Genomic DNA, 17,689 nt, shown 5'->3' with positions numbered 1-17,689 from the left:
GAACACCATAAATAAATCCAAACAGTAGGCAGGGAAAAAAATCGATTGCATGCAAAGGGCTAATTTCTTTTTTTTTTTTTTAAAGAACTCTTATAAATCTATATTAAGAAAAAAAAAAAGACCAACAACCCAGCATAAAAATGAGCAAAGGAAATGAACAAGTAATCTACAGAAAAAGAAATGCAGATGTCTCTAAAATATGTAAGATGCTTAGCCTCATTATGGCATGCCATCTTTCATGACTCAGATTGAGATTTGTTTTAAATGATAATATTCTGTATTGGTGAGGATGTGGGGAAACAAGAACTTTCATATATTGCTGTTAGATAAATTGATGTAACCACCGTGGAGAACCAATGGGCAGTGTTAACATTTCAAATAAAAATTCCCTTTGCCCCAGCAGTTCCACTTCTTGGAATTTGTCTGATGGGTATCCTGCAACATGGTAAAAGCCATACCTGTGTAAGAATATTGCAGCATTGTCTGTCCTAGCAACAGGTTGGAAACAATGAAAATGTCTACCAGGAAGGACTGGGTAAATAAGTTGCAACTATCTCAAGATATGTCATTGGAAAAAAAAAAAAAAAAGCAGAGTTGTAGAACTGTCCTACCATTTTGTAAAGAGTAAAGAATATATATGGCCAGGCACAGTGACTTGACTGTAATCCCAGCACTTTGGGAGGCCAAGGCTGGCGATCACTTGAGGCCAAGAGTTTGAGACTGACCTGGGTATTATAGCGAGACCCCCATCTCTACAAAAAATATAAAAATTAGCCAGGTGCGGTGACACATGCCCAAATTCCCAACTACTGGAGAGGCTGAGGAAGGAGCCCAGGAGGTTAAAGCTGCAATGAGCCAAGATTGCAGCATTGTACTCTAGCCTGGGCAACATAGCAAGACCCTGTCTCTACAAAAGTTAAAAATTAGCCAGGTAGGCCAGGCGCAGAGGTGGTTCACACCTGTAATCCTAGCACTTTAGGAGGCCAAGGTGGGCAGATCACTTGAGGTCAGGAGTTTGAAACCAGCCTGGCCAATATGGTGAAAACTCATCTTTATTATAAATACAAAAATTAGCCCAGTGTGGTGGTGTGTGCACCTATAATCCCAGGTACTTGGGGGGCTGAGGCAGGACGGTTGCTTGAATCTGGGAGTTGGAGGCTGCAGTGAGCCAAGATCATGCCACTGCACTCTAGCTGGGGTCACAAAGTGAGACCCTGTCTCAAAAAAAAAAAAAAAAAAAAAAAATATATATATATATATGTTACTATATGCCTAGAATATTCTGGTGAAACTGGTAACAGTGGTGTCATCCAAGGAGAAGAATGGGTAACTGGGGGGTAGTGATGTTTGTTTCTTTGAATTTGGTATTAATACTCACATACCTATTCTAAAAATGATTTTTTGTTTCTTTGAATTTGGTATTAATTTGCAGATACCTATTCCAAAAATGATTTTTTTTTTTTTTTTTTTGAGATGGAGTCTTGCTCTGTTGCTCAGACTGGAGTGCAGTGGCACAATCTTGGCTCACTGCAACCTCCACCTCCTGGGTTCAAGCAATTCTCTTACCTCAGCCTCGCGAGTATCTGGGATTACAGCATGCGCCACCATGTCTGGCTAATTTTTGTACTTTACTAGTAGAGGCACGGTTTCACTATGTTGGCCAGGCTGGTCTCAAACTCCTGACCTCAAGTGATCTGCTCACCTTGGCCTCCCAAAGTGCTGGGATTACAGGCATGAGCCACGACACCTGGCCTGAAATGATTTTTTAAAAGAACATAGCAATCTGGATGCCCAGTACTAAGAGGGTATCATACAGCCATATATGATGCATTATTATTATTATTATTATTATTATTATTATTATTATTATTATTATTTTATTATTATTATTATTATTATTATTATTATTATTATTATTATTATTTGAGACAGAGTCTCGCTCTTGTCGCCCAGGCTGGAGTGCAATGGCTCGATCCTCGGCTCACTGCAACCTCGGCCCACCCCGGGTTAAAGCAATTCTCCTGCCTCAGCCTCCTGAGTAGCTGGGATTACAGGTGCATGTCACCACGCCCAGCTAATTTTTGTATTTTTAGGAAAGACGGGGTTTCGCCATGTTGGCCAGGCAGGTCTAGAACTCCTGGCCTCAGGTGATCCACTTGCCTTGGCCTCTCAAAATGCTGGGATTACAAGCGTGAGCCACTGCGCCCAGCCTATGATGCATTATTATGCAACCATTAGTAAACATGTTTTGGAAGAACAGAGGTACTATAATATTTAAAATAAAGAAAGATTTTAAGTTGTATATAGAGTTTCCCAATTTTCTTTTGTATATACTTCAAATAAGGACTGAAAGGAGAAGAACTCTACCAGGTTGTCAATAATGGTCATCTCTGATTAATGGGGTCATGGGTTAAACTTCTCAGAATTTTTCATTTTCCACAAGGATAATATTATTATTAGAGGTAAATGTTATTTGAAATAGCTAATTCTACCATCTTTATGCACTGTAAGTCATAATTTCTTCTCACCACTGACTGTGGGGAAGACACAGACCATCATTCTTCAGCTAGATTTAAAGTAAACCATATAAAGTCGTTGCTGTTTTAAAAAGATGGAAGGTTGTGGAGGAATTGTGTCTTGATTCGAAAGCTCTTACTTACCTTTCAATTCTCTTCATTCCTCTCTACCTTTAAACAAACAAAATAACACAAAAACACAAAAAACAAAAACTCTATTTGCCTTGGGAAGAAAAACAACTTAAGTACTCAGGTCAAACCATGATTTAAAGAAGAGGAGAAACCCCATCTCTACTAAACATACAAAATTAGATGGGCGTGGTGGTGCATGCCTGTAATCCCACCTACTCAGGAGGCTGAGGCAGGAGAATGGCTTGATCCCGGGAAGAGGAGGTTGCAGTGAGCCAAGACCGTGCCACTGCACTCCAGCCTGGGCAACAAGAGCAAAACTCTGTCTCAAAAAAAAAAAAAAAAAGAAGAAGAAGAAGAGAAAAGGAATGAGAATTGAGAGATTGAGAGACTTTTCTCCCCCTTCCCTTTCCCAAACACTCCATCTCTCCATTGAATTCTGAGCTAATTTATCATTGGAGATGAGGTGGGTGTTGTTTCATTTCTGGGTCGAACAAACTAAATGTGATTTCTGTTGCTGCCTGCAGGGCTCTATCAAATCCTCTAAACTTTTTCCTCCTTCCCTAACCTTTCCTGAGTCTTTTATTTCTTCTAATTGTGCCCTACTCTTTCCTCAACGCCTCATCTTCTGCACATAAAACAATGCTAAACATAGTAGGAACTCAATAAAAGGTGGGTGGAAGGAGGGAGGCAAAGAGGAATAGAAAAATAGGTGTATGGATAGCAAGGGCCATTACAGAGTGTTCCCCTTTTGGGGGTGAGGGGGCACTCAAAAATTATTAATTATTTAATTAATCTTGACAAAGAGGCCAGTTTTCTTTTTTTTTTTTTGAGACAGGGTCTCACTCTGTCGCCCAGGCTGGAGTGCAGTGGCTCAATCTCGGCTCACTGCAAGCTCCACCTCCTGGGTTCACACCATTCTCCTGCCTCCGCCTCTCCAAGTAGCTGGGACTACAGGTGCCCGCCACCACGCCCGGCTAATTTTTTGTATTTTTAGTAGAGACGGGGTTTCACTGTGGTCTCGATCTCCTGACCTCGTGATCCGCCCGCCTCGGCCTCCCAAAGTGCTGGGATTACAAGCGTGAGCCACCGCGCCCGGCCGAGGCCAGTTTTCTAAGGGTGAAATTTGGGCTTGAAGGTTTTATGTCATCTTTGCAACTCCTACAACTAAGACATTGAATCCCTAGTTTCAACTTTATATGTGAACTTGATTCTAGTTTCTGGCAAGACTTATTCAAACCCTTGGGTAAATTATTATAAATATTGCTACACATAGTAGGGCCATCTCTGCCATTTGCTGGATGGGTGGGATTAGCCATAATGCTATGGAACTGGTATGTACAGAATAAATGCTTTATGCTTTGTAGAATCCTAAAGGCTCTATACATCACATAGTATCAGTGATTATATTCCATTTATAAAATTTATATTTAGTGAAATTGAAAGAATGGAGGTGATATGGTTAGGCTATGTCCCCACCTATGTCTCATCTTGAATTGTAGCTCCCATAATGCCCACGTGTTGTGGGAGGGACCCAGTGGGAGAAAATTGAATCATGGGGGTGGTTTCTCCCATACTGTTCTCATGGTAGTGAGTCACTCTTATGAGATCTGATAGTTTTATAAAGGGTTTCCCCTTTTGCTTGGCTTTCATTCTCTCTTGCCTGCCGCCATGTAAGACATGCCTTTCGCCTTCCACCATGATTGTGAGGCCTCCCCAGCCACATGGAACTGTGAGTCCATTAAACATCTTTCTCTTTATAAGTTACCCAGTCTCGGGTATGTCTTTATCAGCAATGTGAAAATGGACTTATACAGGAGGGAAAAGGAAGCACACCATGAAAAGAATAAACAAAGTGCAGACCTGAGTTTATATAATCCTTATACAACTTTTATATGACCTTCAGAAACCTCTAGAAAGTTCCAAAGTCTATCTGAGCCTCAATTTCCTCATTTGCAATATGAGAGTAATAATTGTACTTACCTCCCTAGGTTGCTATGAAGATAATTAATAGGTGCTCCATAAATATTAATTGACTCTGATTCTAAATCTGAATTAGCGTTTAAAGCAAATGCTAATTTACTTTAAATCTGCCTGGGTAGGAAACACTTCAGGTAGGAGGTAACCATTTAAGCTATGGTTTGGAGGCAAAGGACAAAAAAGTTATCTCAGGTCCAGGATGACAGCTCAAAACCTAGAGAAAGTGGGCATGTAAACTGAGGGGGTTGTTTGATTTGGTTTTTTTAATTGTAATTGTTTTTCCAGGTGTGCTGGCATTGGAAGAACCTAGCTGAGCTGGACCAGCTCTGGATGCTGAAATGTTTACGGTTTAACTGGTACATCAATTTCTCTCCAACTCCCTTTGAGCAGGGGATCTGGAAGAAGCACTATATTCAAATGGTGAAGGAACTTCATGTTACCAAGCCTAAGGTGAATTTTAGACAGAAAGCCGCAAGCTTGCAAACATCGGCTCTTTGCAAATTCTAGAACTAAGAATAAAGCATCAGATTGGAAGTTGGGGAAGGGAGGTATTTCAAAGGACATATACTGTGATTTCAAAATTCCCCTTTTCTGAGACTTCATAGTTGTTTTCAAGACATTCATGTTAGTTGAGAGCCCTCATTTGCCACTCCAAAACCACAGTTGCATCCCGGCGGTTAGGACCATGGAACTTCTTTCTCTGTCTGGGTCCCTGGTTTCTGTGTCTCTGACAGTGACATCAGACAGTTCTGACATGGGGACTCTGTGGGTAACATGAAGTATTTGTTACCTGTGGGTCTTCAAGTTTTACTTTACTAATTCAAATTTTCTGTGATTCTACCAAGTGAGCTGAAGTTTATTTTTGTATCGTTTATAAGGAAAAGTTTTCTAGTAAATGAGTCATCAGGGAAGGGCCTCATGGGCATATTAGAATTCTTAGTTTTTGCTAGGAACTAAGCAATGTAGAGCATTTACATATATTCATAAAAAGTAAATAATGCAAGAATAATTTTTTCTAGTAGCTTCCTATGCATTCTAACCAATGCTTATATTCATTCGTATAGTCCCGGCTAATGAGATAATTTATGGGAAAATTTTATGAGCCCTTTGTTTATAGCATTATCTATACACATGCAGAGTTGTGTATCATTTTGTACAATAGATGAGTTCCTGAAAAATTATGTGTAAATTAAATTTTTAAAATGATTTTTAAAACCACAGGGGTATTAAAGCTTGTGAAAAAAATGGCAATGAATCCTGTTAAAACTGGAGAATCCTTTTGAAATATGAACAGTCAACTCCTAGCTTGCTTATTTCCGTTTAGGCTTTATTGTGTTTTCTTGAAATAGACTCCATCTACACTTAATACAGTAATAAACTATGCATAATTAATATTGTTACAATTGCAATGATAAAAATCTTTCTGATTTCAGTAGTTGGTATGCTCCATGAGGATTTCTTTTAAAAAGAGAGTTTTAAGTGAAGAATTTCTAAAGTTCTCTTGAAAATTCCCGTAGCTCTGACTCCTTTCCTAGTGAGACTTCTCTTGCATCTCATTCTCAGTTAGGGAGCAATAGCTGAAGCTCAGGCTGTTCAGGGACAGAGGAGAGGAAAGTGATTAACCAACTAGTAAAATGAAAAGAAGTTGTGAGTTTCATATATATAACTGACTTTGGGGCCAGGCACAGTGGTTTATGCCTATAATCCCAGCACTTAGGGAGGCCATGGCAGGAGGATTTCTTGAGGCCAGGAGTTTGAGACCAGCTTGTATAACATAGGAAGACCCTGTCTCTACAGAACATTTAAAAATTAGCTGGGTGTGGTAGCACACTCCTGCAGTTCCAGCTACTTGGGAGGCTGAGTTGGGAGGATCACTTGAGCTCAGAAGGTTGAGGCTGCAGTGAGCTGTGATTGTACCACACTCCAGCCTGGGTGACAGAGCAATACTCTGTCTCAAAAAAAAAAAAAAATTAGCTGGGCATGATGGCATGCACCTGTAATCCCAGCTACTCAGGAGGCTGAGGCAGGAGGATCACTAGAAACCGGGAGACGGAGTTTGCAGTGAGCTGAGATCAAGCCACTGCACTACATCCTGGGCAATAGAGCAAGACTGTCTCAAAAAAAAAAAAAAAAAAAAACAATGTAATTCACGAAATAAAAGAGAAAAAAAGTGTATGTTTCAGTAGTACATATACTAAAATTGGAACGATGCAGAGAAGACATGCAAATTCGTGAAGGATTCCACATTTTTTTTAAATACAGAAAAGATATATGATCACTTCAATACATCTAAACAAAAGCATTTAACAAAATTCAACATCTATTCATGATTAGGAAAATTCTCAAAAAGACTTCAGGTGATGTGAACAAAAATTTTGTTTACTTAATACAAATAAGTTATCACAGATTTCACTATTACCTATTTTGTTAAAATGTAAGCATTTTGTACTATACAGAATTAATGATTTTTTACATATAACTACCAACATTTATGCCTAAAATTTCCCCCTGAAGTTTTTTTTATTATCATATGTTATTTATTCCCAGCAGTATTAAACTAGACCTCTTCCAGCAAAAACAGATTTAATTCAACATAAGCTCAGGGAAATGAAATCAATGTCCATTCTGAATGAGACTTGCACAAAATAGTGAGTACTAAACCAATAATGAGCTATCAATTATGTAAATATGAAATGTCTTTTTTTTTTTGAGACGGAGTCTTGCTCTGTCACCCAGGCTGGAGTACAGTGGCGCGATCTCGGCTCATCTGCTTCTAGGTTACAGTCATTCGTTGAATAAATAAATTTCACTCCGTCGCCCAGGCTGGAGTACAGTGGCGCGATCTCGGCTCATCTGCTTCTAGGTTACAGTCATTCGTTGAATAAATAAATTTCATTCCGTCGCCCAGGCTGGAGTGCAGTGGCGCGATCTCAGCTCACTGCAACCTCTGCCTCCGGGGTTCAAGCAATTCTCCTGCCTCAGCCTCCCAAGTAGCTGGGATTACGGGCATGCGCCACCACGCCTGGCTAATATTTTTGTATTTTCAGTAGAGACGGGGTTTCACCATGTTGGCCAGACTGGTCTTGAACTCCTGACCTCATGTGATCCACCCTCCTTGGCCTCCCAAAGTGCTGGGATTATAGGCGTGAGCCACCACGCCTGGCCTGAATAAATATTTATTAAACACTGTTGTGAACTAGGTGCTAAACATAGAAAGATCCCAACCCTGCTTTCACAGAGCCTAGTCTAGTAGCCCAGGACATAGACAAATAAACAAATAATTACAACACTGAGTACTAAGCGTTATCCTGTAATAGAATTGTATACAAAGAGCTGTTGAAACAAGGATGAGAAACTAACTGATTATGCTTGGAGGAACTGAGGAATTTCTTGATTTTCACCAACAATGGAAGCAAACTGATTTACCAAGCAAAGCTTCCCTAATCTCTTAATGAACAAAAATTAAGCCCTTAATGGCTTCCCAACATACCAATAGTACTTTCCTTAGGCTACAACCACATAAAAACGTTATGAATTTCACACACACAGAGACAGGCTTTCAGTTTTGGAGATTAAAGCAGAAGTATTCTTTGGGAGTGGTTGAGGTTTTGATAATTGATAAAATTTCTAGTCTACTTCTCTACAACTCAGAGTTGTTTCTATGTGTTAGAGGTCATGAGAGCTGGAGTGCTTTTTTGGGGGAATGTGTACTTTTTATGAATAAATTAGCTGCAGTTGTGACAAACTAGACAATGGTATAGTAGAAGAGTAGGATAGGGAGGTCTTATGTGTGGGCTTGAAGCAAGACAGTCCTGTATTCAAATTCTGGCCCTCCAACTTACTACTTTTGTAGTAGTGGGCAAATTAATTACTTTCTCCTATATTCTATTTCCTCTTCTACAAAATGGAAGTAGTAATGATTACCTTACAGAGTTATTGTGAAGGTTAAACAATATAATGCATGAAAACTGCCTGAGATGGTGCCTGCAACATGGCAGGTACTCCTGGAGTGGTGGCTGCTATAATCATCACCATGGTAATGGTGATCATGATGATGACGACGATGACAGTGGTGATGGTGATGATCATGGCAATGATGATGATGATGATATTATTCCTTTTTTTGTTTATTTTTTATTTCTTTTTTTATCCTTCAGCCAACTCACATCAATATATTCTTTGTTTTATTATTATTATTATAGTGTGTGGTTTTTTGTTTGTTTTGTTTTGTTTTTTGAGATGGAGTCTTGCTCTTGTTACCCAGCCTGGGGTGCAAAGGCACAATCTTGGCTCACTGCAACCTCCGCCTTCCAGGTTCAAGTGATCCTCCTGCCTCAGCCTCACGAATAGCTGGGACTACAGGTGCCAGCCACCACAGCTGGCTAATTTTTGTGTTTTCAGTAGAGAGGGGGTTTCACCATGTTGGCCAGGCTGGTCTCGAACTTCTGACCTCAGGTGATCCTCCTGCCTTGGCCTCCCAAAGTGCTGGGATTACAGGCGTGAGCTACCACACCCAGTGTATTATAGTGTTTTGAGAACATAATTAACTTTCTTCTTCTAGACACCCCCAAAGGATGGATTTGTAATCCCTGACGTTCAACTAGTTACAAGCAATTCTCCAGAGGAAAAACAGTCCCCTTTATCAGCTTTTCGGTCCTCTTCCTCTTTAAGAAAGAAGAATAACTCAGGGGAGAAAGCGCTTCCACCCTGGCGATCTTCTGATAAGCATCCAACAGATATCATTCGTTTTAATTACCTAGACAACTGTGACCCCATGGAGACTGTCTGGCAAGGGTAAGAAGCTCCGTGCTCTTCTCAACTTCTTTGTTTTTAGAAACAATTTACTGGCATTTCAGTATATGAAGAGATGAAAATAGAACTTACTGTGAAATACAAAAGCTTTTCAGTACATAGAAGCAAAAAGTGATAGAACAGGATACTACCCATTAGTAGCAAATTTGCTCTATTGGTTACAGTTTGTTTGCATTTTGTAATAGTAATGATTTAACATTGCTTCTTCTAATTTTTGTTGTTGTTGTTGTTGTTTGAGATGTAGTCTGGAGTCTCGCTCTGACACTCGCCCAGGCTGGAGTGCAGTGGTGCAGTCTTAGCTTACTGCAACCTCCACCTCCCAGGTTCAAGCGATTCTCCTGCTTCAGCCTCCCAAGTAGCTGGGACTACAGGCGACCACCACGATGCCCAGCTAATTTTTATATTTTTAGTAGAGACAGGGGTTTCACCATGTTGACCAGGCTGGTCTTGAACTCCTGACCTCAGGTGATCCACATGCCTTGGCCTCCTAAAGTGCTGGGATTACAGGCTTGAGCAACTGTGCCTGGCCTCTTCTAATATTTTAATATTAAATTGCAGTCCAGCACCAAAGGGTTCATTCTAGCCTTTATCCTTTCTGTATTTGTGACTCCCTTTTCTGATGGTAAGAAACCTGACGCTCATTAGATTTACTGATTGTAATATATATATATATATTATATACATATATATACATATTATATATATGTATATAATATGTACTTATAAATACATTCTGAAAGTAAAGCTGGGTAAGGTGGCAAGTGTCTGTAATCATAGCACTTTGGGAGGCCGAGGCAGGAGGATCACTTGAGCCCAGAAGTTTGAGACCAGCCTGGGCAACATAGCTAGACCCTATCTCAAAAAAAAAAAGACAGAAAGAGAGAAAGAAAACAAAGAAAAAAGATTTTTGGTTCTTTGACAAACACACCAGAAATCTCTTCATGAGTATCTTTCAAACCTAAAAACATCCTGTCAAGAGCCAATAGGGCTCTAGTACAATATCTTAGGCTGGAAGTGACTCTTCAGCTCTCCCCAAAGATGCAGAATATGTGAAACAGCCTTGGATCTTTGGGGTTTCCTGGTGGAGCTCCTTTGTTGTTTATTAAAATATTGTACTTGAAAGAAGTCTGGGTGAGTGTGGTGATGGAGGTGCCTCTGTCTTGCTTAAATGTTTCCCTTAGTAAAAGGGCATTACCTTTCACTTCTAGATGAATAAAACACAAATCAAGGACCATTGGATTGGATCTGTCAAGGATTTAGGCATTTTTTAAAAATTGCTAAGCCTTTTAAAAAAATTATCATTTTTATTTTTTGTAGAACGGGGTCCATTATGTTGCCTAGGCTAGTCTCTAACTCCCAGACTCAAGCGATCAGACTCAAGCGATCCTCTCACCTCGCCCTCCCAAAGTGTTGGGATTACAGGCGTGAGCCACCGTGCCTGGCTAGTTGTTAGGTCTTCATAAGTTTTGGTGGCTACTGCGGGCATGATGGACAGTGCCAGTCCAGTACGAACCAGCACACAGGTACAAGAAAGGCTGAGGTGTTACTCCACAGAGGTCCAATTTCAGAGGCACATAATTGAGATCGAAGTCCTGGGAATGGAGCAAGCCAGAGAGACTGAGCTGGAGTCAGGTTGGTGACAGAAAAATCAAGAGATAGTGCAAAGATTAAACAAATGAAACAGAGCAACCCTGAAGCTCATTTCTCCAAGTAGACCTGACACCTGAGACATTCACTCTCTTGATAGCATCTTTTAGAGCACAAACGTTTTCAATTTTGATGAAGTCCAATTTGTCTAAATTTTTGGGGTCATATCCAAGAAATCATTGCCAAATCCAATGTCATGGCAATTTTCCTGTATATTTTCTTCTAAGAGTTTTGTGATTTTAGTTCTGCAGTTTAGGTCTTTGACCCATTTTGAGTTAATTTTTGCATATGATATAAAGCTGGGGTCCAACTTCATTGTTTTGCATGTAGAATCCCGTTTCCCCAGCACCATTGTTGAAAAGACTGTCCTTTGCCCCACTGAATAGTCTTGACACCCTTGTTGAAAGTCAATAGACCATATGTATATGTGAGGGTTTTAACTCTGGGCTCCTTATTCTATTCTATTGGTCTCTGTGTTGGTCTTTACACCAGCATGACACTGTTTTGATTATTGTAGCTCTGTAATACATTTTAAAACCAGAAAGTGGAAGTCCCTCAATTTTGATCTTCTTTTGGGACATTTATGCAAATCACCCTTCTTTGTTTGTTTTTTCTTTTTTTTTTTTTTTTGAGACAGTCTTGCTCTGTCACCCAGGCTAGAGTGCAGTGGCATGATCTCGGCTCACTGCAACCTCCGCCTCCTGGATTCAAGCCATTCTCCTGCCTCAGCCTCCCTAGTAGCTGGGATTACAGGCACACATCACCACGCCCAGCTAATTTTTGTATTTTTGGTAGGGACGAGGTTTCACCATGTTGGCCAGGCTGGTCTTGAACTCCTGACCTCATGATTCTCATGCTTCAGCCTCCCAAAGTGCTGGGATTACAGGCATGAGCCACCGCACCTGACCCGTATCACCCTTCTTTATTGGGCCAAGGGAGCTGAGCTGAGAGGTTGGAGTGAACTCCCAAGAAGATCAGGCCAGGTGTGGTGGCAAACACCTGTAATGCCAGAACTTTGGGTGGCTGAGGCAGAAGTATCACCTGAGTTTAGGAGTTTGAGACCAGCCTGGGCAACATAGCAAGAACCGTCTCTATAAAAATAAAATAAAATTAGCCAAATGTGATGGTGCATGCCCGTAGTCCCAGCTACTCGGGAGGTTGAAATGGGAAGATTGCTTGAGCCCAGGAAGTGGAGGCTGCAATGAGCCATGGTTGTGCCACTGCACTCCAGCCTGGGTGACAGAGCAAGACCCTGTCTTAAAAAAGAAAAAAAAAAAAAAAGTCTACATATTGCATTTGATCTACATGTCACTTCAGCATTTTCTTTTCTTTTGTCCATAGATTTCCCCTCTGTCCTTTTTTTTTCCTTGCAATTTGTTTGTTATAACTATCAGATCATTTATCCTGGAGAGCTTCTCACATTCTGGATTTTGTTGATTGCACCGCCCACATGCATCTTAACAGGTTCTTCTGCCCCCCGTACCTGGCTATACTGAGAGTCAGACCTAGAGGCTTATGTATATACTGAACAGGGATATATACTTCTGTCACAACGCACATCATTTCTGGTTGTCTGTCTCATGTTGGTAGCCATGGATACGCATCGCCTAGATCCCTTACATCAGCAAACTTTTCCTGTAAATGGCAAGGCAGGAAATATTTTAGTCTTTGCAGGGCATACGGTCTCTGTCACAGCTGCTCAACTCTGCCATTGTAGCCTGAATATAGTAATAGACCATGTGCAAGAAATAAGCATGACTATGTTCCAATAAAACTTTATTTACAGAAACAGGCAGCAGGCTGGATTAAGCCTGTGGACTGTGGTTGGAGGATCCTTGCTTTATCCTAATACATACAGGAGTTTTAGAAAACAAATGCTAATATTAAAGCAAGTGGTATGATTTCTGAAAACAGTTTGACTTCCCTGTCTGTGTTTTTATCTCAGATATATTCTATCAAGAATAGTCAGATAAATTACTGCATTAAACTCACATGAAGTAACTCCTTTGTGTGTAGTAATGCCACCAACTCAATAGATACATATTTGTTTCATTTTGCTTTTCAGATTTTAGGTATTTTTCACTTCATTTTATTTTATGATTTTGAGAAAAATTTAGATGATTCCAAAATTAAATATACAAAATAAGCTATACTTGGAGAAATCTAACTTTCAGTACCTGTTCCTCCATATTACCTGTTCCTTTTTTTTTTCTTTTCTTTCTTTCTTTCTTTTTTTTTTTTTTTGATTTAGGGTCTCCCTCTGTTGCCCAGGCTAGAGTGCAGTAGCACAGTCATGGCTCACTGCAGCTTGGACCTCCAGGGCTCAAGCGATCCTCCCACCTCAGCCTCCTGAGTAGATGGAACTACAGGCATGCACCATCATGCCCAGCTAAATTTTTTAATCTTTTGTAGAGATAGGGTCTCACCATGTTGCCCAGGTCTCAAACTCCTGGACTCAAGTTGTCCTTCCCTCTCGCCTTTCCAAAGAGCTGGGGTTACGGGCATGAGTCACCATGCCCAGCTTACATTCCCTGTTTTTGATCAGTTCACATGGGAATCCTACTTACAGGTAACTATTTTTCATTTTATGGTTTAATCTTTCCATTTTATTTTATTATTATTATTTTTTGAGACAGAGTCTCACTCTGTCGCCCAGGCTGGAGTGCAGTGGTGCGATCTTGGCTCACTGCAACCTCTACTTCCTGGATTCGTGTGATTCTCCTGCTTCAGCCTCCCAAGTAGCTGGGACTACAGGTGTGTGCCACCATGCCCGGCTAATTTTTGTATTTTTAGTAGAGACGGGGTTTCACCGTGTTGGCCATGCTGGTCTCGAACCCCTGACCTCAGGTGATCCACCTGCCTTGGCCTCCCAAAGACCTGGAATTACAGACGTGAGCCACCCCACCTGGCCATACTCCTTACATTTTAAAAAGTACAAGTAAATACATATGCACAACATATAGAGGCAGAGATCTTAATACCTTCTTCTTGAAATGAATGGCAGCACACAGTACATACCGTCTCATCCACCCTTCTTTCTTCATGTAACAGTATATCCTGGAGATCCTTCCACAGTTGAATATAGAAACATCCAGCCTTCCTTTTGCAGCTCATAGTACTGCATTGTGTGGAGATGCCAGAGTTGATGCAACCAGTTCTCTATTGATAGACATTTGGCTTATTTCCAGTTAAGTGGAGACAATCTTTTAAATCACAGGAACGACAAACTCAAACAGACAAATAGCTATGCAAACCACCTGAGTTTTAAAAAGATACTTTGTAATTTTCCCACTGCTTTCCAATTTACAGAAGAAGAAAAAGAAACGAAATGACCCCAGATTTCAGCCGACAGTCACATGATAAGAAAAATAAATTGCAGGACAGAACTAGGCTAAGAAAAGCACAATCAATGGTAAGTATTGTTTATAAAAGATTCGTCACCATAACATTAATGAAAATCTCCAGATCTCTAATCCTATTTGCAGAATCGAATTCGTTTATTTAATCAGAATCATGGAGTGGTGATTTAAATTTGGGTTTCTGACACTGACAGAGAAGCCATGACCTTGAAGATACACTTTATTTAATCTCTCTGAGCCTCTGTTTTCTCATCTGTTAAAAAAAGAAAAAGACTGGATGAACTGATGTGTATGAAATTGCTTTGAAAACTGTATGATATAAGGGTAGTTTTTTTTGTTGTTTAAGACAGAGTCTTGTTCTTGTCTTCCTGGCTGGAGTGCAATGGCGTGATTTCGACTCACTGCAACCTCCGCCTCCTGGGTTCAAGTGATTCTCCTGCCTCAGCCTCCCACGTAGCTGGGATTACAGGTGCCGCCACCATGCCCAGCTAGTTTTTGTGATTTTAATAGAGACGGGGTTTCTCCATGTTGGCCAGACTGGTCTCCAACTCTTGACCTCAGGTGATCCACCTGCCTCAGCCTCCCAAAGTGCTGGGATTACAAGCATGAGCCACCGCGCCTGGCCAAGGGGAGTATTTTTTTTATCAGTGGTTCTTTCTTCTGCTGAGTCCTTTGGGGCAGGGGGAGGTGCTATCAGAAATTGCTATCTCTAAGTGAAGGTTCTCCTGATCTAAGTGCATTTAGGCCAGGCATGGTGGCTCACGCCTGTAATCCCAGTACTTTGGGAGGCTGAGGCAGGAGGATCACTTGAGGTCAGGGATTCGAGCACAGCCTGGGCAACATGGCGGAACCCTGTCTCCACTAACAATACAAAAATTAGCTGGGCGTGGTGGCACATGCCTGCGGTGGGTGCGGGGGAGGCAGGAGGATGGTTTGAACCTAGGAGGCAAAGATTATAGTCAGCCAAGATCGCACCACTGCACTGCAGGCTGGGCAACAGCGCGAGACTCTGTCTCAAAAAAAAAAAAAAAAAAGGAAAAATGCATTTAAAGTAACTTTGGAAAAAATGAATTAAGAACTTTTCCTTTCCTAATTAAAAAACAGCGAACTGACTACCTAATAAAGCCAGTAATTGTGACTAGGGAGCATTATCATTGCCTAGCAGAGTTTCCCAAATCGTGGCTCCGAAGCCCTGTGGATCTCTTTCAGCAACATTATGCAAGTCTTTGGCACGAAGTAGAAAGGAACAAGGGTGGAATTAAAAGTTCATATATAGTAGTAAGGATTTAGAAAAGAGATGAAGATACACACTCAAGGAAAATTAATATAAAATGGATGTCAGCTGGGAAAGGAATAAGTATGTACTCAGGAATAAATCACTTTTATAGCTCTGCTTTAAAGCTCTATTACTTTCTGTTTAAATGTATTTTCAAATGTTATGTTGCAAAAAAAAAAAAAGAGAGAGAGATGAGCTTCTTTAAACAGAGCCATCTGAATTCTGTAGGGCCAGTTTTGTTGGACTGGATGAGGCTTATCATAGACATGTGTCCTGATGCCCAAGGGAACGGGGCAGCTTAGAGCAAAGCAGTAAAATTGCCAGTGAAGCCATTAATTGAGAAAAATAACTTTATGAGGCTTATCACGTAGGCCATTATGTCATGCTTCTGCCTAGTTTCCAGCCCCTGATAGGCAAGGAGTGGAAGAGGAGTCCAAGGGGGAACGAGGAATTCGAAGGATAATAAAAGTTGATGGTGATACATGCTGAGAAATTATCAGCACAGTCAAACATTTCTCCTGCTTCGAAAACACAAAACCCAAAGCTAAGCCATTCCCATGGGCTTTTGACATTAACCATCTGTCAAACACTAGCAGCACTTGCTTAAGTGAAAGCATTCATCATAAATTAAAAAGTTAAGCCGGGCGTGGTGGCTCATGCCTGTAATCCCAGCACTTTGGGAGGTCGAGGCGGGCGGATCACGAGGTCAGGAGATCCAGACCATCCTGGCTGACAAGGTGAAACCCCGTCTTTACTAAAAATACAAAAAATTAGCCAGGCGAGGTGGCAGGCGCCTGTAGTCCCAGCTACGCGGGAGGCTGAGACAGGAGAATGGCGTGAACCCTGGGGGGCGGAGCCTGCAGTGAGCGGAGATCGCGCCACTGCACTCCAGCCTGGGCGACAGCGAGACTCCGTTTCAAAAAAAAAAATAAAAATTTAAAAAAAAATTAAAAAGTTAAAAAGTTGTGCTAATTAAGGCTGAAAGGGAAACCAGGGTACGTTAAGCAGTGAGAGAAGAATTAGCTCTTCGTGAATGGGGCTCATGATTGTATCTGTCTATTCATGTGTTTTTTGTAAATATACTAATTATAATCACTATTTATGTTTCGTAGTTTTGATAAAGAGCATAAGGCATCATTAAATCCCCCAAAAAGTATGCTGCGATATTTTGACTCATGCCGGTGATGAGCTTGCCAAGGACAAGCTTGGCTGTTTGGGATATAAGGGGGTGTGACTCAGTTCCTCTCTCCACAGGATGGTAGTTTGCCCTCATCGGCCTCCTAAGTGATGCAAGATGATTGTGAAAATGAAGAAATAGGCCGGGCACAGTGGCTCACGCCTGTAATCCCAGCACTTTGGGAGGCCGAGGTGGGCGGATCACGAGGTCAGGAGATCGAGACCATCCTGGCTAACGTGGTGAAACCCCATCTCTACTAAAAAAAATACAAAAAATTAGCTGGGCGAGGTAGCGGGCATCTGTATTCCAAGCTACTAGGGAGGCTGAGGCAGGAGAATGGCGTGAACCCGGGGCAGAGCCTGCAGTGAGCCGAGATCGCGCCACTGCACTCCAGCCAGGGTGACAGAGCAAGACTCTGTCTCAAAAAAAAAAAAAAAAAAATTAGCCGGGCAGATTAAATATTGGATGTGAGGCAAGAGAAGAGGAAATGGATACTGAGGAAATACAGTCAGGGGAACAAAGGAAAGTGAGGGTAAAACTCTGGTAACTGCAGCCATAGAGTGAATTTGTTATACTAGACACAGCCTAGGTGTGATTCCAGTGCAGAAAATCATGTATTCATTTGATACATGAATGTTACCAGAAAGGGGTGTGGATCCAGACCCCCAGAGAGGGTTCTTAGATCTAGTGCAAGTTCATAAAGTGAAATCAAGTTTATTAAGAAAGTAAAGAAATAAAAGAATGGCTACTCCATAGAGCAGACCCAAGGGCTGCTGGTTGCTGATTTTTATGG

At 41.2% G+C, this 17,689-nt stretch overlaps 1 protein-coding gene across 8 annotated transcripts in view; it reads left to right on the top strand.

The window, feature by feature from the left end:
* FBXO16 (F-box protein 16) overlaps window positions 1-17,689 on the top strand; it is a 64,418-nt gene that overhangs the window by 30,482 nt on the left and 16,247 nt on the right. For all 8 annotated transcript variants that reach the window (XM_032143769.2, XM_032143764.2, XM_032143768.2 and 5 more), the window contains 3 exons: window positions 4,911-5,075; window positions 9,187-9,419; window positions 14,394-14,496. In XM_032143769.2, coding sequence (XP_031999660.1) covers window positions 4,911-5,075; window positions 9,187-9,419; window positions 14,394-14,496 — 501 coding nt within the window. The remainder of the gene's footprint in view (window positions 1-4,910; window positions 5,076-9,186; window positions 9,420-14,393; window positions 14,497-17,689) is intronic.

This window comes from Hylobates moloch, unplaced genomic scaffold (assembly GCF_009828535.3).
Source record: "Hylobates moloch isolate HMO894 unplaced genomic scaffold, HMol_V3 SCAFFOLD_22, whole genome shotgun sequence".
NCBI classification, from domain to species: Eukaryota; Metazoa; Chordata; class Mammalia; order Primates; family Hylobatidae; genus Hylobates; species Hylobates moloch.
This window is presented reverse-complemented; position numbering and strand designations above follow the sequence as displayed.